The sequence below is a fragment of the Hemicordylus capensis genome, chromosome 3, assembly GCF_027244095.1.
Source record: "Hemicordylus capensis ecotype Gifberg chromosome 3, rHemCap1.1.pri, whole genome shotgun sequence".
Lineage (NCBI taxonomy): Eukaryota > Metazoa > Chordata > Lepidosauria > Squamata > Cordylidae > Hemicordylus > Hemicordylus capensis.
The window spans coordinates 98,029,201-98,051,142 of record NC_069659.1 but is presented as its reverse complement, the minus strand read 5'-3'; the positions used below and the strand labels follow the sequence as shown (position 1 = coordinate 98,051,142).

Here is a 21,942-nt window from a genome sequence, read left to right as displayed (position 1 = left end):
AATAGAAGCATTTTCTTTTTCTGGCTTAAAAGATAGATTCCCAGTAGGAGTGGAAAACTGAAAGCATTGTTTTCTCTACCTATCAAAGGTCTTGGCTAGAGAATGTGAGGAAGAGTTGAGACTTTTTGCCAAATCTCTTCAAGGAATAACAAGCTGACACTGGTGCTTTGTACTCTTTTTGTCCCCTCCTTGCCTGTTCTTTTTTTCTTGGTTTTGAAGATGCTTGGGGAGAGGGCAGAAGTAGATCTCTCTTAATAGTGTGACTATGTAGCCAAGTATTATCCATTTTTGTAGATGTCAGTGTTGTGTTCCCTCCCAAATATACTGCCTGCATTCCATGGCTGTTGAGAACAAAACAGTAGAGATATCATTGGCTAAGTTGTTAACAAAGACGAGCATTTCTATACCTTTCAGGTTATAACTCGGTAACTGCAGATCCACAATAAAGCACCCCTTGCTCACACTCTCTGTATAAGTCAAAAAATTGAATATGAATTAAATATGTTTTCATGTAGTTTTTGGTATTATAGCAACCTAATGACATTGGCACGTTAGAAAGAAATAACATGTTGTATTTGGAAAACAGCATAAGCCTTCAAAAAGACACTGTAATTAATGCACAACCCAGCATTTTTCTAAAAGAAATAATAAGGGCAAAGAGCAGATAATGAGGTAGTGTTCAAAGAGGGAGGCACTTGAAATGTGGAGAAAACCAAATTAAATCGGCAAGCAGGAGATACAAGGTAACAATCGGAGTGTTAAGAAAAATTAGAGGACTCTTACTGATACAGTACAGAGCACAAGCTAGTTCTACAAAGGATATAGGACCTGCTATGGCAATGGTAAACCCTGTATTCTACCAAAGACAACCACAGGACTCTGTGGTCGCCAGGAGTTGACACCGACTCAATGGCATACTTTACCTTTAATAAATGTGTAGTGCACCCATAGTTGACCACCTAATGGTGCAGCGGGGAAATGATTTGATTATTAAACCAGAGGTTGCCTTTTCTAATCCCCGTTGGTATGCTTCCCAGACTATGGGAAACATCTATATTGGGCAGCAGCAATATAGGAAAATGCTGAAAGGTATCATCTCACACTGCACGGGAGGAGGTAATGGTAAACCCAACCTGTATTTTACCAAAGACAAGCACAGGAAACCAACTCGACGGCACACTTTACCTTTACTTTACACCCATGGTTATCTTAATTTTTAAATGGCTGTAATAAAAAGATATGGCTATTGGAGGTTCCCTTGAAGGGTTATTGTGTAAGAACATAATACAGAGTAATACCTCCAGTATTTATTATTTTATTTATTCGATTTCTATACCGCCCTTCCAAAAATGGCTGAGGGCAGTTTACACAGAGAAATAATAAATAAATAAGATGGTTCCCTGTCCCCAAAGGACTCACAATCTAAAAAGAAACATAAGAGAGACACCAGCAACAGTCACTGGAGGTACTCTGCTGGGTATGGATAGGGCCAGTAGCAGTTACTTAAATGTCCATGATCCTAAAGAGCCATATAATGTGCCCAGAGTGAGAAAGAGAGAGAACATTCAGCAGACAAACAAAGCTCTCACCACTGGGAGAGGGTGAGGGGCCATGTGTCACATTCCTAATCAACAAGTGCTTCATCTGCTGCCTGGGGGGAAGGGGACAATAGGGCACCATGGGAAAGGGGTGAGGGGGCACTTTGGTGGCCTCCCAGACCCTGGCAGCGCAGGGACACTTGTCCCTCTTCTCCAGTGGTGGTTATGCCCCTGGGACAGACCATGTGAAATGTGGGAACCAATAATTTCTGTTCTAGTCCTACTAGGTATCTGAGAATCTTCAATCTCCTAATGTGGTCCTCTGCTAGATTAGCAAATTTCTATGCTTAACATACATTCTTTTATATTGGCAGCAATATATAACAATAAAGGAGCAGAAATTTTAATATCTTAAAAATTAACTGGAAGTAGCCACTTTGAATCTTGCCAAGTGTTAAACCATGATTAGGTTATTTACAATAGTATCAAAATAAATGAATTTTATAAATTCAGTGGGATTTGTTTCCATAAAAGTCTATATAGGACTGCAGCCTCAGTTCCCCAGGTTTGATTTGGGAAGCTCAAGATACAAATCTTCCCATTCAAAGCCTCATCCCAACATGGATTTTCAATACAGTCTCATCCTGACATAGACTATTTGAGATTTTTCCCTGGCCTCTATTTGCCTCATATTGGGTAAATAATTCCTACCATCACTGCCTTTCAGTCAGTTTTCGCCTTCATACAAACTTAGCTCACAGCAGGTCAGCGGCAGCTATGAAAATGTGTGCACCCTCTGTCTGTCTCTTCCCTCCCTCCTTCAGGGTGCATTGTATTCAGCAGCCCAGGACTCCCTGGGAAATATAGTTATTCGTGATATTGAGTCTAATGAAATCAACTGAACTTAGGAATCCTAGGGAACTACATTTCCTAGTGCTGTTTGGACCTGGGATGCTGCTATTGCAGCTTTATTCTAGGTGCTCCAACAGAGGGAGGGATGAGAGAGACCTTGAAGATGCATGCCCTTGCCCCCCTCTCCTGCCACCACAGGTATGTTTTGAGGGGAAAGGTATGGTGTTGAGATGGGAAGGTCAAAGTGGAGTTGGTGACAGGAGGAATTCCTTATCACTCAGTCTTTTGTGATTTGTGACCCCTCAAAGACTTAAGAGATTGTTTTGAGTGCTTTCAAGGAAAAATAGCAAAAAGGGATTGAAAGTTTATGCAAACTGAACATTGCTAGTGGCAATGTGTACATTTAATTGATTTAAACAAAAATGCTTTGTTTATATCAAATACCACATTTCCTAAATCAAAAACTAGTCATCACCGTCCCGTCCCCACCCACCCACCACCCACCCCAGTTCTTTGATGATAGAAATTGTGTGGTTGTCTTAAATTCAGAGTCCTCTTCCTTTGGGGGACATGCAAATATAACTTGTATTTTTAAAGGGGATCATCTTAAATTCAGAGTCATCTTCTTTTTAAGTAAATACAGTTTATTATATCAGTACTACATTACTTTTACACATCTGTATCCTGTTGTATTTGAAAATAAGTATTTTTGTGAATCTGTTGTTGGTAGTTTGTATAACTAATAAATGAATAATTATTTTAATATGATACTTATTTGTTACAGGTATTGTCTATTGAGAACTCTCAAGCAATGTCAGACTTTGAGGGACGCTCTAATTGCTGCAGGAAAAGAGATTGTATGGCATGGGATAACAAAGGAAGAACCAGCTCATTACTGTAGCATGTGTGAGGTTAGTAAAAATGTGCGTGCTTAGGGTTAATGTTTCCTTAGTTTTTTTCCTTTTTGATCTGAGCTATGTTGGTGTGTGTTTTCTTCATGCACATTGTTTGCACTATGGTAGTGTGCAGTTGTCCTCCCCCTATCCTGACTCTTCTAGAGTGCAAATTCCCTCAGCCATGCTTAGCTGTAGTTCTTTTATGTCAACAGCAACATTAACCACACTTAGGATTATATAGGATTTCTGCTTAACACTGAATCTGAAACCAACTGTACAACCTGGACCCACTGGAGAGGATTCATGTATCTATGGGGAAGACGCATATGACCCCACCATCCTTGCACCAGCAAGGATGCACCAGCAGCATTCTATCTGCATCAGTCCTTTATAGATTAGGAAATAGGTATATATGTATATCACCCATTCCATTTCTTAGTCTTGTGCGGTCAGCAGAGTGGGCCAATGCTTCTTTTCTTGGACTGATGCAGAATGAATGAGCTGGGTATTAAGTTGCCTGTATCTTAAGAGGCAGCATCAACCTAGACTTGGATCTAGTTCTGTCCCTATTTCTTAACTAAGATTTGGTCAACAGCCACGTACATGTACCTTCTTCCCTTCCTGTTCCCTGCTAGTTCTCAGAATCCTGTGGAGCAGAATTAGATTGCTATAGATGAAGTGCTCCATCAATTTTCTTTCTCCCCTGCATCTGAGAAATTGACAACCTTAGACTTCCATCATGGAGGTCATGGAGTTTCCAGTGCCAAAACTCATATGCTGAGGCTCATCATAAAGCCAAACCTAGATCTGTGCTCTCTAAATTTGCAAAGAGCATCCCTTGCTGGTATGAGACCCAGACAAAAGCAATCTACAGTGAACAGGCTCAAACTCATGAGATAGAGCATGAAGATGATATCAGGAAACACTAAAAACTCTCCTTCATCTAAGGTGTCAGCCCAGGACAGTAAGCATGTCCAAACATTCTTGCGTAACTTGAAAAGGCAGTGGGTGAGTCCTAGCCAGCAGCACTCTTAGCAGTAGAGGCTTTACCACTGGGAATGTTAGACTGACATTATACTGGCACTAAAGTTAAGATGAGGACTTTCAACACTTTACCATTCTAAACCCTGAACATTCTGTTGGTCATAAAATGCCTGTCAAATCTTCATTCTGTTGGTCATAAAATGCCTGTCAAATCTTCCTACCTGCAGACATCAACTAGGTGACAAGACACACCACTGCTCCAAATTTGGTGCAAATCTGCTGAAATACAGCAGTTTAAATATCACTTGTTAAAAGCAATGCTTCGTGTGTTTCTTTTCTTTCTTTTTTTTTTTTTTGCTGTCAGATATCTTACATTTTTATACGTCTTATTAAAAAAAAATTAATGTGGGTATGTGCTGAAGCATAATCCTGTGGGGTGGGGGTGGTTTGCAGGGTAAGGAAATCAATCCAGTATTTCCTGAGCAGTGTTCCCTCTAAGCCATGTACATGCGCGCACACTCGCATGTTTTTTGATGTCCACTCAGTCAATTTTAGATCCCGCTCAGGTTGAATCAGGAAGGTCCCACTCTGAATGCGTGTGCATACACACTGCCTTGATACTGCTGCCCAGAACAAAACTCATTTCGCACACAGATGAAAAAAATTAGAGAAAACACTGTTCCTGAGTTATTAGCCCCCATAACAACAGGATAAAATCAATGAAGGACACCTATCATTGATTTTGCCCATAAGGGTTCTGAAGCCAGAGTTGGAGGGGCAAGACCTGGCAAGTGACTTCCTGGTCTGAAAGTAGCTGCTTGATAAAGAGAGTCTAGGATCACTCTGGCACATCTAGAGATAAACAGACATTCCTTTCTCCTCCCTTTCCTTTAATGGGCTTTTATATTCACTGTGGCAGCAACTAGGGGCCTTGTCAGGGCAAGCAAGGTGGAACAAGATGGCAAATGGACTTCGGAGGGAGGCAGCGGCAAGATGGCAGGGCACACAAGGCGATAACAGGCTGCCCAATCAGATTTTCTTTTTCAAAAAGCCTGCAAATTGAGTAATCCAAAAACCTTCAGTTTAAGATGCAAGTTAAGATACTTTCAATTTTCACTTTTGCTCTAAAAAGCATGGATATTGTAAGTTAAGTTGACTCTCTTAACTTCCACAACATATAAGCTGTAAAGACTGATATATTGTGCTGCTTTTAGAAATATGGCTCCATGCATCCAGATGTTGCCTTGGTCTTTCAGCTCAAAATTGGTCTGGGGAGGGATGCAGCCAAGCATAAAGTCAACAAATGCAATTTCCCCCATTATTTGCAAGAGATGCCCCTTGTTTAATTCCTTGTAAAAACAAAATGCCCTGTGTATAGTAAATTTCCAGCTAGAAATTCAAGAGGTCCCCAGTCCAGCCACAATAACTTCCTACAGATATAACTGATGGTTTTCTGTTTGATGCATCTACAAGGCATGGTTCTTTATTCAAATGCTATGTTGTGCAGTATGGCTTGGAACCTATACACATGAGTAGAACTCATCCTTGCTTGCCAGTAGACCATTAGCTTTACTTGTAGGTGGCCGGGTAGATACCACGTCTTACTGATGAGTAGACCATTGGCCTTCCTTATGAGTTGATCTTCAAACTTGCGAATAAATCAGGGCAGCACAACTTCAGCCCTGCAGTTATTGAACTACACTTCCCATCTTCCCCAGATACAGTGGCCAGTAATCAAGGATTATCGGAGTTGTAGTCCAACATGTGCAGATGGGCTGTTGTGCAGCCCAGGTATACAGTGCATCCTTGCTTATGAATAGCCCCTCAACTTTGAGTAGACCTCACCCTTACTTCTGAGAAAGGATAGAAGGTTTACATCTAAGGTTGCAGGTCTACTTACAAGTTGACAGTCAACCTTATGAATAGACCTCTCAGTGTTACCTATGAGTAAGAGCAAGTAGTCTACTAAAGAGTAAGTGTGTGGTCTTTTCACACCAAGGATATAAGGATTTCTCAGGAATAAAGTTGTGAGTCTACTCACGAGTCTACTCACAAGTAAGAGCATGAGTGTAAGTAAGGAGGAGGTCTGCCTGTGTAAAGGTGTTGGTGCACAAAGCCTCATTTCTAAGGCAGCATAATAAAAGACTGTACAAAGCTTTTACAGCTTATATGGCATTGAAGAGGACCTTAATTTATAATGTCCATGTTTTTTAGAGCACGATTGAAAATGGAAAAATCTTAACTCTCATTTTAAACCAGTTGTTTGGATGACTGAATATATTCTTAGTAGGAGGTGTCATTTTTGTTACTTGATTTGTTCCTGGTCCATGGACACTTGATGGATTTTTCTTCACCCCTGAAGTAAATGGTGGATGGTGCACACAGACATGTATTGATTGTTTTGGTCTGGTGCTGCTTGATCCCAGTATAAAGGTAGTATTCTCGGTTTTTATACATTTTAGGCCTGTTTCAAAAGATTGACCTGGTGTTATTTTCCCTTAAGAGCAGAAGTAGGGATTATATTTTGGATTCTATCTGCTGCTCAAGAAGTGTTTTATTCCACTGGTGTGTTTTCTTCCTGGAGTGAAGAAAAATCCTTACCAATGAGGCTTATTTTTACCTCGAATAAAAATAGTGTACAGGAGACCCTCATTTACAGGAATTCCGTTCTCACCTACAATCACGAATACAGAAAATGTGAATAACAAAACCTTACCTCTATGGGAATCTGGGAGTTAGGTTCATATACACAAAAAACAGCCAAAAATCACAAAAAAATATGGGAGGAAGGCAGAAATAAAAGAGATACAATAACTTACTTCCTAGCTCTCCAGCAATGCCCCTCAAAACCCCCAGATTGGCTGATTTTTGCGGGCTTTTTGGTAAACATGATCCCAAAAAAATGGCTCTACGCTGCCTCTGGGCTGGAAATACTACTGGAAGTGATGCCAGAAGTCACCTTAAGTGGCCCAGGAACCATGGATAGGTGAAAATCACCTATTTTTAGTACTGCAGATAATGAAACTCGGTCTCCCAAGACCTGTCCGCGCATAATAGTCACCACACCACAATCTGCAAATCCATGGATACCGAGGGCCTCTTGCAATACATCTCTGTTATCTAGGGTTTTTAAAAGTAGTTCATCCTTTTGGTACAGAATTTAGTGTGTAAGGTAATTTTTAATATTGCATTTGTTTAATTCAGTAACAAGAAATACTTGAGTGCATTGCATATATTATTACAAATATGTATCTATTATATTAATTCTCCTGGGTGTGCCTTGGAATGTGCGTCCCAGAGCCCAGCTGATTGGCTAAGGTGCACCAAGGAGGACTGGTTGCTGCCGCCGCGGCCCAGCCGTGGAGGCCAGAGGTGGCGGGCCCTGCCCGGCCGCGGAGGCAAGGCCCGGGGGGGGGGGGGGAGAAAGGGGAGGCAGAAGTGGCAGTGGGGGTAGAGGTGGCTGGGCCCAGAAGCAGAGACTGGGGCAGAAGCGGGGGGAGAGGTAACCGCCGGCCCCAAAGAGCGCACAGATGCTCTGTGCGGGGTCGGCTAGTGGGAAGATTATTTTGCTTAATAGTAGAGGATAACAGGATTGACTACTTTATGACAGACTAAACAACAAAATTGTATAATATAATGCATCTATAAAAGGTTAGCTATGCATAGTGTGAGAGTCCTGTTCTGCTACTAAAATTATTCTCCCAAACAACCTTAGTTTAGGCCTTGAGCCAGATGCTGTAACTTTCAAATCATGAGAAATTAAAACATAACACCACTAGGATTTCATTTTAAACTTATGATGAAACTGTTATATTTTCAGCATTCAGGGCAGTTATAGGTGTGGTGTTCTGCACTCTCTCTCCTTGATAAAGTGCACATTGTGTGGTTGGGGTATGCGTGTGTTTGTGAAGTTTTAGCTTGATATACTAATTATTGATAACAACATAATCTATCCCAAGTCAAATTCCAAGTCAAATACAGTTATTATGTTCCACACAAAAATTAGCTCAAGCCATTTGTGGACAGGGAGCAGCCTGGGAGCTTCGGTGTTCACGTATCTACCGTCCTGACTCCCCTCACCCACTGTCATTAGTCTCAGCACTTCTTCTGCCATTTCATGCAAATTACTTGCCTGGTCCTTTAGAGTCCTAAGTAGCAGGAGAAAAAGTGGCACAGAACTATAATGTTTGCCCACATATACTGTGTTTCTTCCTGTTTAAAGAGCTATGTGACCCTAACCTTTCAGGTCAAGAAACAAGATGTGTACACTATAACTAGATATTGCCTTTAAAGACAAGAAACAAATAGTTGTAATGGCCTAGCCTTGGGAGATGATGTGGGTGGTTAGCAGCACTTTTTGGAAGAGGAAGGGAGAGGTGAGGGGTTTCCACATCTGAGCACCAGATTCCTTGCAGATATTCAAAAACCTTTTGGTGTCCACAAATAGTGAGGTATATCTATACTTATATAATTTAAAACTTGGAAACAGAGACATATGCATTACATAGGTAATAAACTATTGCCAAATCTAGGACTAAACTTTGCATTAATTCCAGAGCTGCTGTGGGGTTCTCCCCGCTCCAATCTCACGTACTATTGAGCTTCATAATTTCTTTTTTGTGTGTGTGTCCAATAGGTGGAAGTCTTCAGTCTGATCTATGTCACAAATGAGAGTAATTCTCGGAAAACGTATGTTGTACATTGCCTAGATTGTGCACGAAAGATAAGCGGGAACCTGGAAAACTTTGTGGTGCTAGAACAGTACAAAATGGAGGACCTGATGCAAATCTATGACCAGTTTACATTAGTAAGTAAAGTCAGTAAGTGCATGGATAAAACGCTGTAATGTGAGGCAGAAATATGTCACCAGATAACAATACCCTGAATGTAATGGTTGAGCTAGACTACTAAGGAGAGAGAGAATTTCTGCCAAGCAGACAGTAATTTACTTTATGTAATTTATCTTTGATTTCAGGAGAAGAGATGTTACAGGATATACTGTTAGAAGTAAATTATTTTACTGGATAACACTTATTTGTTACATTGACTTACACCTAAGAAGCAGACTTTAAAAGTAGCAGGCTCAAAAAGCAGCTATAGCAGATTAGTTGTGCTAGCGTATCTGACATCCATAGATTATTTTTCGATAAACTAACTGGATTCCTTCAGTCCCCAGCTGATGTAACATTTGACATAGCTCATGACACTTCTGCATACCTCTTCTTCCCACTGTGACATCACAACTGATCAGCAGATTTCACTGGAAGAAGGAGGGCAGACAGAGATCAGGAAGGAAGAGACTGAAAATGTGCAGAGGCAAATGACAATGATGATACTTCAAGATTGCTGAGAGAAATTCTAGAGGTGCTTGCTCCTTTCCCCCATCCCCAGACATAGAGAAGCCTGTTTTCTGGAATTGCCTCTCCTCCTCCAATGAAGTCTTCCTCTGAGAGGGCCTCTCCAAATTCTCAGGCTGATCTTGTCTCAGCCACATATTGCAGGTTTCTTGTGGAGCTCCCAGTAAACGGACTTCTACATTTTTAGGAAAAAAGCATTACTGGCTTATTTTGTAGGGGTTTTCCTCCATCTCAGCATGCCCAGTTAGGATAGGTTTAACAAGGAATGTGAGGGCTTCTGTCTGGAATTCCAATTCTTCTCTCCCCACGAGACTGGAGATGAGCCTTTCCCTGCCATAGCATAATACTTCTTTGCCAAAATCTGAAGAGACCTTCCACACGACTCATCAGAACAACTAGGGTCCACTCCAAGTTAGCGCATTTGGTGGATTCAAGCCCATTCTCTTTTCTTGGTGGCTAGAAAGTATGCACTATTGATTACCTCAAGGCTCTGAATCACTATGGAGTAGGGTCCTGAAATAAAAGGTGGAACTTTCTTTCAGCTGTGAGCTTGGAGCCTTCCTGTCCAAGCTCTTCAGCAGAAACAGCTAAAATCTTTACTCACTCTTCATTGAGGAAGGAGATAAATAACTTTTAAAGGTCCCAAGAGGAATCTTTGTCCCCCTACCTTGGGTAGACCTTTGCACCACCTAACCTTCCTTGAGTTGATGAAGAAAGGAATTTCAAGGGAGCCACCCAGGGGTCTGTAGGCTCTTCTTCTTCTTCTTCTTCTTCTTCTTCTTCTTCTTCTTCTTCTTCTTCTTCTTGTGTGGGGGGAGTCCCGATACCACAGTAATTTACAGCTCAACGTCATTACTTGCGGCGAATTCCATTCCTCAGCTACTGCCACGAGTAAGGGAACCACAAGTAATGAGTAATTATTGCTATGGGGAAAGGAGGGGTTAAGTTCCAGGGTTGAGGGGAAATTGTTGTTGTAGTGGCAGCCTTGAGTGCTTACATGGTGCTTCCTGATGAAGGCAGCAGTTGCCTTGCTTATTCCAGTGATCAAGCTGCCTCAGTCTTCCTGTGTAAGATTTTGAGGTCTCACAGGTAGCTCTCAGAACTTCACTCTTATTTTTCCTATGGCAGTATTCATGCAAGCCAACAAAGTAGGTGCTTCCACTCAATGCAAGCTGATGAAATGTATATTCCTCAAGACTTAAGAACATAAGAACAGCCCTGCTGGATCAGGCCCAAGGCCCATTAGTCCAGGATCCTGTTTCACATAGTGGCACACCAGATGCTGCTGGATGCCTACAGGCAGGAGTTGAGGGCATGCCCTCTCTCCTGCTGTTACTCCCCTGCAACTGGTAGACAGAGGCATCCTGCCTTTTGAGGCTGGAGGTGGCCCTCCGACTAGTAACCATTGATATACCTCTCCTCCATGAAGTTATCCAAGCCCCTTTTAAGCCATCCAGGTTGTTGGCTGTCACCACATCTTGTGGCAGAGAATTCCACAAGTGGATTATGCATTGTGTGAAAAAGTACTTCCGTTTGTTGGTCCTAGATTTCTTCTATGATGGCTATGATGACTTCTGTGATGGCTGCTTTGCTTATGGATTCTTTCCTGAATATAGTCTATCCTGTTCAATGCCCAGACCCTGTCATCTTTAGCTGTTGACAGAAGACATATCTGAATGCTGACATGGGGTGGGGATTGATCTTAGGCTTCTGTACTGGGCTGACTTATAAAACGATTATCTAGGAGCAAGTTATTTGGTCAATAATTTGATGATATCTTCAATATAACCAAGAACAGAAGAAATTCTTCCAGTGGCACATAAAGATGTGCACCAGCAAACCCACCCAATCATTTAGTCCAGGACTGCGCAATAATGGCTCTTCAGCTGTTGCTGAACTAAAACTCCCATGATCTCCAGCCACAGTGGCCAAGGATTATGGGAGTTGTAGACCAAAATCTGCAAAGGGCCAAAGTTGTGCAGCCCTGATTTAATCTATTCAAGTTAGCTAACGTAATTAAAGATTCCAAGGGTCCCAGTCCCCAGCAAAACAGCAGCAAATCATTCTCCAACTCCAGCATATTTTGTTTGTGACAATCGGCTTCAGCTTACACCACATTTAAGAGAACAAGAAATCTGTTTCATAATGCTACGCTCACAGGCTTATCACTTCTTACGCATGTTCAATGGATATTGAGCGATTTCAGATGTCTTCCACACGGTTATACCCTGGCTTTTGACAGGCTTCTAAAGAATAGTTTAGCCACCTAATGGTGCACCAGGAAAATGACTTGACTAGCAAGCCAGAGGTTGCCAGTTCAAATCCCCACTGGTATATTTCCCAGACTATGGGAAACACCTATATTGGGCAGTAGCAATATAGGAAGATGCTGAAAGTCATCATCATACTGCATGGAAGGAGGCAATGGTAAACCCCTCCTGTATTCTACCAAAGACAACCACAGGGCTCTGTGGTCGCCAGGAGTTGACACCGACTCAACAGCACACTTTACCTTTTACCTTTAAAGAACAGCTTGGGGCATTACCAAGGTCCAAATCCACCTGTACATATTAGCTGCAATTCACACTTCTTGGACATCGGGTGTGTGTGTGTTTGTGATCAAACCAATTTCTGCATTTCAAAGGCACTCTGGTAAATAGTTAATTTTCTTTACAGTCCTAAAGTAAAATAGAACTGCATATCACATTTAGGACAAGACATTGGAAAAAGTACTCAAAGTAGTTCCATTAAATCCATTGTGTCTGCCATTCAGAAATGGCATGCTGCCATTGATCTAATCAATGATCTAATCATTATCTTCAAAAAGGTTCTGGTGGGCATCACCATTTTTCCTTATTTTTGGATGCTATCTTGTACAGATTGACTGCCATCCCAGAGTCAGGGAGTAATGTGAACTGGATACTGCAATGCCTAGAGAGCCATTGTTTTGTAGTGCAAATAGGAATAACCTCTCTCTGACTTAGAGGTTGGGCTGTCTTTCTGCAATAGACAGGCTGTTCCTGTTTCTTGAGACTCAAAACTGCAAAACTTAAGGGTGCTGCAGCTCTCTTTAGAAATGGTTTGGCAAAAGCACATGCATTTAATGTTACTAAGTTGTGAAGCCTGATGGCAACTTGCAGAAAGTGGTGCAGTGGTCTAGGTTTCATGTCTGGCCTACAGCTATTCCCCCCCCCCCCCATCCATTCAATGCAGATGTGGTAAGCCCCAACATAGTTCATCACAATATCCTATCCTGTCAAGCTACTAACTATTTTATTTATTTACCGCCCAAACTTGCGTCTCTGGGCGGCTTCAATGATGTACATCCCTTTCTGGGATGCCCTGCAGGGATAAGAACAGCCCTGCTCTCTCAGGTCCAAGGCCTCTCTAGTCCAGTATCCTGTTTCCCACAGTGGCCTACCAGTGGCCTCTGAGAAGCCCACAGGCAAGAGCTGAGGGCAAACCCTCTCTCCTGCTGTTGTTGCCCTACAACTGGTATTTAGAGGTGTCTTAAGGCTGTTGATAGCTTATAGCTTATAGCCATCAGACTATTAACCATTGTTAGACCTGTCCTCCGTGCATTTCTTTAAGCCCCTTTTAAAGCCATCCAAGCCATTGGCCGTCACCACATCCCATGACAGAGAATTTCATAGATTAATTATGCACTCTGTGAAAAGTACTTCCTTTTTGTTGGTCCGAAATTTCCTGGCAATCAGTTTCATGGGAGTGTAAGCTACCTGGAGAGTTTATTTTTACCTGAAGGGCAGGATGCTGGGATACCTTTACATAGAAGCTCAAACTGGAAACTGACCAAGCCATCAGACTCAGAATGTCTGTTAAATTCCACCTCTTTGCTGCACACTCTAGCCATCAGATAGAGAAGTTGTACACTGGGCAGATATGCTAGAAAACAATGTGCCATTAGCCAAGAGTATTATTTATGCCTTTTCACCCTGTCATCTGATCACCAGAGTACTACAAAGACAGATAGAGCTGATTCTGGTGATACCTCACTGGCTTAAGAGAGTCTGGTTTGTGATCTGATCACTGTCATTGCCTGGAGACTTCCAGTATGGGTCTTCTGATTCAGGGTCCCATCCAGCACTTGAATCTAGAGATGACTGCTTGGAAGTTGAGCTCTAGCAACTAAAAATTCAGTTACCCTTTCAACTTCATTGGCATCCAGAAAAGCTGCTAATAGACTGCTTGCAATCAGAAGCACAAATGGGCCTTTTGGCAGTAATGATGGTGTAGCTTATTTATTTATTTATTTTATTTTATTTATTTTTACATTTATATACCGCCTTTCGTTAAAAAGATAACCCCAAGGCGGTTTACAAAAGTTAAAAACATACAATAAAAAGACAATAAAAACATCATGTTAAAAATATAAAAACATAAAAACAGGCATAAAAACAATACAACAAATACAACAAATAAAAACACAAAGAAGCTGCAGTAGAAAACGATCATGTAAAAGCCTGGGTAAAAAGCCAAGTCTTTAAAAGCTTTCTAAAAGCCGTGATGGAATCCGAGGAACGAATGGCCACTGGGAGAGCATTCCAGAGTCTGGGGGCAGCAACAGAGAAGGCCCTGTCCCGAGTGCACGACAGCCGGGCCTCCCTCATTGTCGGCACCCGGAGCAGGGCCCCCTCAGATGTCCTTGTCAAGCGGGCAGCAACCCGTGGGAGCAGGCGGTCCCTCAGATACCCCGGGCCCAAACCGTTTAGGGCTTTAAAGGTCAAAACCAGCACCTTGAATTGGACCCGGAAACGAACCGGCAGCCAGTGCAGCTCTTTCAAAATGGGGGTGATATGTTCCCAACGGGCAGCTCCGGATAAAACCCTCGCTGCCGCGTTTTGCACTAGCTGCAGTTTCCGGATATTCTTCAAGGGCAGCCCCACGTAGAGCGCGTTACAGTAATCCAGCCGCGACGTGACTAAGGCGTGGGTAACCGTGGCCAGATCTGCCTTCTCGAGAAAGGGACGCAGCTGGCGCACCAGCCGAAGCCGTGCAAAGGCACCCCTGGCCACCGCCTCCACCTGAGCTTCCAAAAGCAGAGCCGGGTCCAGTAGTACCCCCAAGCTGCGTACTTGCTCCTTCAAGGGGAGTGCAACCCCATCCAGAACCGGTAAAATCTCCTCATCCCGATTGGCTCTCCTACTGACCAACAGTACCTCCGTCTTATCCGGATTCAATTTCAGTTTGTTAGCCCACATCCAACCCATCACGGCCTCCAGCCCCCGATTCAGGACATCCACCGCCTCCCTAGGATCAGATGACAAGGAGAGATAGAGCTGAGTGTCATCCACATATTGCTGACAACTCAGTCCAGAATCTCCGGATGACCTCTCCCAGCGGCTTCATGTAGATGTTAAACAGCATGGGGGACAAGACCGATCCCTGCGGGACCCCACAGGCCAACGGCCACGGGGCCGAGCAGTAGTCCCCCAGCACCACCTTCTGAACCCTCCCCTCAAGAAAGGACCGAAACCACTGCAACGCAGTGCCTCCGATTCCCATACTCGAGAGGCGGCCCAGAAGGATACCATGGTCGATGGTATCGAACGCCGCTGAGAGGTCCAGCAGAACCAACAGGGACGCACTCCCCCTGTCTAGTTCCCGGCGTAGGTCATCCACTAGGGCGACCAAGGCAGTCTCAGTCCCATACCCGGGGCGGAAGCCAGATTGAAAAGGGTCCAGATAATCCGTATCATCCAAGACCCTCTGCAGCTGGGACGCCACCACACACTCCATCACCTTGCCCAGAAAGGGGAGGTTAGACACAGGTCTATAGTTGTCCAGGCTGGAGGGATCAAGGGAGGGCTTTTTTAATAGAGGTCTTACCACCGCCTCCTTAAGGCACGATGGCATCCTGCCCTCCCTTAATGAAGCATTAACGATCACCTCCAGCCATCTGCCTGTCCCCTCCCTGGCAGCTTTTATTAGCCATGAAGGGCAAGGGTCAAGAGCGCACGAAGTCGCCCGCACACTGCCCAGGATCTTGTCCACATCCTCAGGCCGCAGTAACCGAAAAGAATCCAACACAACGGGACCAGATGGTACCAAAGGCACGTCTGCCGGAACTGCCAAAACTCTGGAGTCCAGGTCAGCACGGATGCAAGCGACTTTATCTGCAAAGCGACAGGCAAACCGATCACAAAGAGCTGTAGATGGCTCCTCCCCCATTGTCTGGGGGGATGTGTGGAGCAAGGTTTTCACCACACGAAACAGCTCTGTTTGTCTGCACTGAGCAGACGCAATGGAGGCGGAGAAAAAGCATTTCTTCGCCGCCCCCACCGCCACGGCATAGTCCCTAAAATGGGCTCTAGCCCGTGTTCGGTCGGATTCGTGACGACTCTTCCTCCAGCGTCGCTCCAGCCGTCGCCCGAGTTGCTTCATCGCCCTAAGCTCCGAGGAAAACCAAGGAGCCGAACGGGCTCCACCAAGCCGGAGAGGGCGCTTGGGGGCAACCGTGTCAACAGCCCGGGCCATCTCTCCATTCCAGAGATCAACCAAGGCCTCGACAGGGTCACCAGCTCTGGACACTGGAAACTCCCCGAGGGCCGTCTGAAATCCAAGCGGATCCATAAGCCTCCGGGGGCGGACCATCTTAATCGGCCCACCACCCCTGCAGAGGGTAGACGGAGCAGTCAAACTAAACCCCACCAGGTGATGATCTGTCCATGACAAGGGAGTGGTCTCAGATTCCCCCACCTCCAGATCATTTATTTCCCGGTCGGCAAAAACCAGATCCAGAGTGTGTCCCGCCACATGGGTAGGGCCCGATACCAATTGAGACAGGCCCATGGTTGCCATGGAGGCCATGAAATCCTGAGCCGCACCCACTAGGGGGGCCTCAGCGTGGACATTGAAATCCCCCAAAACAATAAGCCTGGGGGAACCCAAAGCCACCTCCGAGACCACCCCCGCCAGCTCAGGTAGGGAGACTGAAGTGCAGCGGGGTGGTCGGTACACCAGCAGAATCCCCAGCCTATCTCGGAGGCCCAGCCTCAAGGACAAACACTCAAAATTCTGAGATTGCCTGACCGGGCACCTGGAAACGGGAAGAGTCTCACGAAAGATGACTGCAACGCCTCCTCCCCGACCCTCGAGGCGGGGCTGCTGCACGATCTGGAAACCTGGAGGACAAAGCTGAGAGAGACCAACCCCGCCCAGCGGATCCAACCAGGTCTCCGTCACGCATACCAGGTCAGCACGCTCATCCACAATCAGATCGTGGATAAGAGATGTTTTTGTGTTAACTAACCTGGCATTCAGCAGCAGCACCCTAATCCTCGAAGGTTTGTTCCCAGAGCTCCCTAGGGTCAGAGGGTTGGGAGAAGGGCCGGAAAAAGGAACAGGCCTCAATTGCCTGGACCGATTTCCCCTGTAACGGCCTGCCGAACTCCCACCGCCATACCTCCCTCTGCCCGCTACCCGTGATATTGCCGCCCCCACTCCAGACCCACTTTTTCGCTCCCCCAGGCACATCTCCCCAGAATAAACCACCACGGCTTCTTGGCTTACTAAAAAACCAAGACCAGACTTGCGTGATCTCCTGCTAGCTTCTTGATTGTGGGAAGACAGTTCTTCAGGGCAGAAGGAAAAGATCTTCAGGGCCCCAGGCAGCTCACCCCACGGCTGAGAGCCACAAGGACAAGAGCCCTTGTGCTCTCGCCCTTCGGCTCACGCCAAGAGGCTCACGCCCCTGGCCCAGCCTGAGCTTTAAAGCCACAGAGTCAGCCCCACAGATGGAACACACCTGAAGAAAGGTAGGGCAGAAGCAGAAACACAGTCACTGCCAGCCCAAGATCTTCCCTCTTCCCTTCTTCAGGCCCTGGCCCAGCCTGAGCTTTAAAGCCACAGAGTCAGCCCCACAGATGGAACACACCTGAAGAAAGGTAGGGCAGAAGCAGAAACACAGTCACTGCCAGCCCAAGATCTTCCCTCTTCCCTTCTTCAGGCCCTGGCCCAGCCTGAGCTTTAAAGCCACAGAGTCAGCCCCACAGATGGAACACACCTGAAGAAAGGTAGGGCAGAAGCAGAAACACAGTCACTGCCAGCCCAAGATCTTCCCTCTTCCCTTCTTCAGGCCCTGGCCCAGCCTGAGCTTTAAAGCCACAGAGTCAGCCCCACAGATGGAACACACCTGAAGAAAGGTAGGGCAGAAGCAGAAACACAGTCACTGCCAGCCCAAGATCTTCCCTCTTCCCTTCTTCAGGCCCTGGCCCAGCCTGAGCTTTAAAGCCACAGAGTCAGCCCCACAGATGGAACACACCTGAAGAAAGGTAGGGCAGAAGCAGAAACACAGTCACTGCCAGCCCAAGATCTTCCCTCTTCCCTTCTTCAGGCCCTGGCCCAGCCTGAGCTTTAAAGCCACAGAGTCAGCCCCACAGATGGAACACACCTGAAGAAAGGTAGGGCAGAAGCAGAAACACAGTCACTGCCAGCCCAAGATCTTCCCTCTTCCCTTATTCACACATCTGATATCCATTATATTGAAAGAGCTCAACTTGACAACTATCTTCCTACTGATCTTAACATCTTGTCATTGAGCTTTGGAACTGAGAACACGCTCAGCAATTAAGATCTTTTATCTTTTCCACTGCAAGAAGATGATGGTGTATCCCAATTCCACTTTTCATACCTCAGGTAGACTCAATTTTTCATAGGTTTTAGGGAATGATTCTCCCAAAACTTTCTGTCATAATCCTTTCCTCCTCAAGGAAAGAGAGTGGCACAGGTTAGACATACACAGGGTTCTGGAATTCTACTTGGGATGCAGCACTTCAAGCAAAGGCGTTACCTGTTCTTCAGAGGTTCTGGGGTTGGGCAATCTTTGATGTTGGGAGATGCAAAGGTAACAGTCAGGGCTGACAGAAGAACTTGTTGATAGGACAGAGTCTAGCCATCAACTGAATCAACTCTGAACTTACCTTCAAGTTCCTCTGGACACCAGCTACCTTTCCACCCACCCTTCTGTCATCCTAGTTAGCACCACAGAGGAAGATTTATCCCAATTGTGAAGCAGGAAAAGTGGAGTACCTGTCTGACATGATGCCTACTTGACACTACACTTTTGATTACCCTACCTTGATTACTTTGGGAATTGCTAAGGCTATTACAGAGGAGCAGCCCTGGTTTGTTACGCTACTGCATCGACCACTCTCTTTCCCCTGTAGACTTACTTATCTCTACCCCTGCAAACTTATTTCATCTGGCCCAGACAAGTAATTGTAGCAGAAGTATTTCAAGAATCCCAGCCCCAGGGAAGGAAGGAAAAGAGTTAAATGCCTGTTGGGGGCAAGGGTGAGCAGCAACAGCACAAATGCAGGTTCAGGAGCTGCAATCACTCCCATTAAGTGGGAAGAAGCAGAAACAAATCCCTTTCTCTCTCTCATCTCCACAATCTCCCACTCAGATAGTGGAATCCATCCTGAGGGCATGAAGGGTTTTTTTGTGTGTGTGCGTGCGTAGTAGGGAATAAGGCATTCACTGTACTGAAGAAGCTAAATTCAATTAAGCATAGATCAGACACCCTGCATTCCAGCAGTCTTTTGGGCCTCATATACTGCAAATGTAAGACCCTTTTTGCTGCCTTGGATCAGGCCCCTCCCTGGGAAGAAGAGGAATTATCTGAAGAGGGAAAAGGACAGGAGCAACTCCTTCACCCTGAAATTTTCTCTAAAATGCTCAGGGATACCAATTGCACTGTGTTATTATAGAATTACATATTATGCGCTGTGTAAAGAAGTAACTTCCTTTTGTCTGTCCATTTCTGTATTGTAATTTTCGGTGGGGCTCGCTCACACACTTCACACAGATGTACATGTTCCAGAGTATGTATGCCACAGTCCTGCTGCCATATTATCGTTTTATATTCACTTAAGTCAGGATCTGTACGTCAGAATGCTTGACTTTATAGAGGGGAAGCAAACAACTGTTGGGAACATGCTAAGAGAATAGGGCAACATTCACCCCAGATCATGAGCTTCTTAAAATGACATGGATGGAACAGGATGATAGCACTGAGATGAGAATCAAGACGTTTGTAGATTCAGGTTGGGTGATTATTAAAATGCATGAATTCTCTTCAAGGGCACTGAAGAGTTGGGGCAAGCAGACAATTATCAATATGTTGAAGAACCCCCAACTGCATGGTGCAAGTGAAGTGTTTGTTCTTGAAGAATTTAAATCCAATATTAAGTAAATGCATAGTGTAATAGCATACAGAATATCAGATGAGTCAGTTCCATTCCAGCTAGTACCAAAATGTATAAACAATGATGATTCAGTTTTTTACATGTATAGAGGCTGATCTTTTCTGAACAAATGTATATCACTTTTTTAAAAGGTAATATGTGTTTTCTCTTTTCAGGCACCTCCATTACCGCCATCTTCATCTTGACATTTTTCCAAGGACATAAAGACTTTTCTGATATTCAGGAAGTGACCCAGTTCTGCACCACTGATTTTTGTAGCGATCCCATAAGGCTGCTGGCTGAAAGCTGTGTCTATGCAACCTTCCAAGTGCGGAGTGTCAACCAACTGGACAGGAGAGAGCACAGCTCCTACTCCAGAATTCAAAATATAGAAAGCTGAATTTTAAAAAACCACGTTTTGTATATATCTGACAAAACTGGCAACATTATACAGACTACTGACTTGAAGACCACCTCTTTTGTATTTCTCTGTTTCTGGGCTGATGAATTGGTTTCATCCCATTTTTTTTTTCCCCTTTCTTTCCCCCTTCACAATTTTTCTCTTGGAAAAGTACTAGCATAGCTGGTCATTTCTTTGTAAGGTAGTTGGAATTTTAAGTCTTTCTTTGGGCTACACTTTTTTTTTAATGTGAAAGGTTAGGTGATACTTTTTTTTTTTTACTGCTTTTATGTTATTCTGTCTTGTTTTGAAACCATGATGGTTACTTTTTTTTCCTAAATAAAAATTTAAAAAATTAACAGCCAAGTCACAAAGATAAATGGGTTGCACATAGACTAAAGAATAAACTTCAGATTTGTGATTTTGTTTCTAATCTTGATGTAAATTTACACTATTTATAAATACATATTTATTGCTTGAAAATATTTGTGAATGGAATGCTGTTATTTTTTCCAGATTACCTGCCATTGAAATTTTAAGGAGTTCTGTAATTTCAAATACTACTCCTATTACATTTTCTATATGTAAATAAAACTGCTTAGCATTGTACAGAAACTTTTATTAAAATTGTTTAATGTTTAAAGTTTTTGTATTGTTTGAGTTTTAAAAAGAATTTATGTACAGTGCCCAGTTCTTGTTGATTTTTTTGAATCTAGTTATATATATATATATATATATATATATTTTATATATACTCTTGTCCGTGTGTATATATATAATATATATAAAACACTGAATATAAATATATGTATAAAGAATTAGAGCCTAAATTTTTCTCGTTTTAAGTTTTACATCTATGGTAGATTTGAGGTGTCTACTGTAAAGTATTGCTTACAAAAGTATGATTATTTTTTAAAAAAAATATATGGTATGTATCTTCAAGATATGATATCTCCTTCAGACTGGTTTATTGTTAAATTGCACTTCTTGCAATTACAGACAAATACCTGATGCCAAATTGTAATAGTAAGAAATAGCATCGCTAACAGCTTCAAAAGAAGTATCTCATTTTAATAGAATGTTGAAGAGTCCTTGAAATTTTGCAAGGAATGATAAGGAAAGTGTTGGATGAGAATGATACCTTTAGAGCACAACCAAAACAAGCTGTGTACATTCCAGTTGTTTCTTTCAGAAAGTGTAAGGTTAAGTTCTCTTTAAGTATAAATCATGCTTATTTCTGTTTATTTTGTAATTCAAATTCATTGATATTTTTTTCCAGCATTAGAATCCTTTTAGGGCATCTTATTTGTTTGCAATTTTAATGATAGCATTTTATTAAGTTGCTCCCATTCTTAACTGTTACTTGGAAAGACATTAAATTTGAATCCAAGATCTTTATTCATCCCACTGGATTAGTTTACTGATTTATAAAGTTCTGCATTGAGTGAACAGATACTTGTCACTTCCATAAATGTGGTATTGCAGTTGATGTTGCTGAAACAATTATCACAATTGTTGATATTTTGTGCTCTTTCTCCTCAGGTAGGAGGTTGGGATCAAAGGAAGAATGACAGAAATGGGAGGGAGGGGAGTCTCTTTAAGGCCAGACTCTGTTTGAACGGCAGAGTTTATGTTTGTAAACATTTCAAATGCAATATTTACTGCCAACCTAGAAGACAGAACAGATTCTAGAGAATAGAACAAAAGGTC

General features: G+C 43.5%; 1 protein-coding gene across 8 annotated transcripts in view; it reads left to right on the top strand.

Annotated features, from left to right (window-relative positions):
* The window catches only part of KDM6A (lysine demethylase 6A), a 255,888-nt gene extending 234,254 nt beyond the window's left edge, over window positions 1-21,634 (top strand). For 4 of the 8 annotated variants that reach the window (XM_053304859.1, XM_053304862.1, XM_053304861.1 and 1 more), the window contains 3 exons: window positions 3,175-3,313; window positions 8,907-9,077; window positions 20,009-21,634. In XM_053304859.1, the coding sequence (XP_053160834.1) occupies window positions 3,175-3,313; window positions 8,907-9,077; window positions 20,009-20,038 (340 nt within the window). In that variant the 3' untranslated portion in view covers window positions 20,039-21,634. The remainder of the gene's footprint in view (window positions 1-3,174; window positions 3,314-8,906; window positions 9,078-20,008) is intronic. The other 4 variants (XM_053304864.1, XM_053304860.1, XM_053304865.1 and 1 more) reach the window with 1 other exon arrangement.
* Window positions 21,635-21,942: the final 308 nt, after the last annotated feature.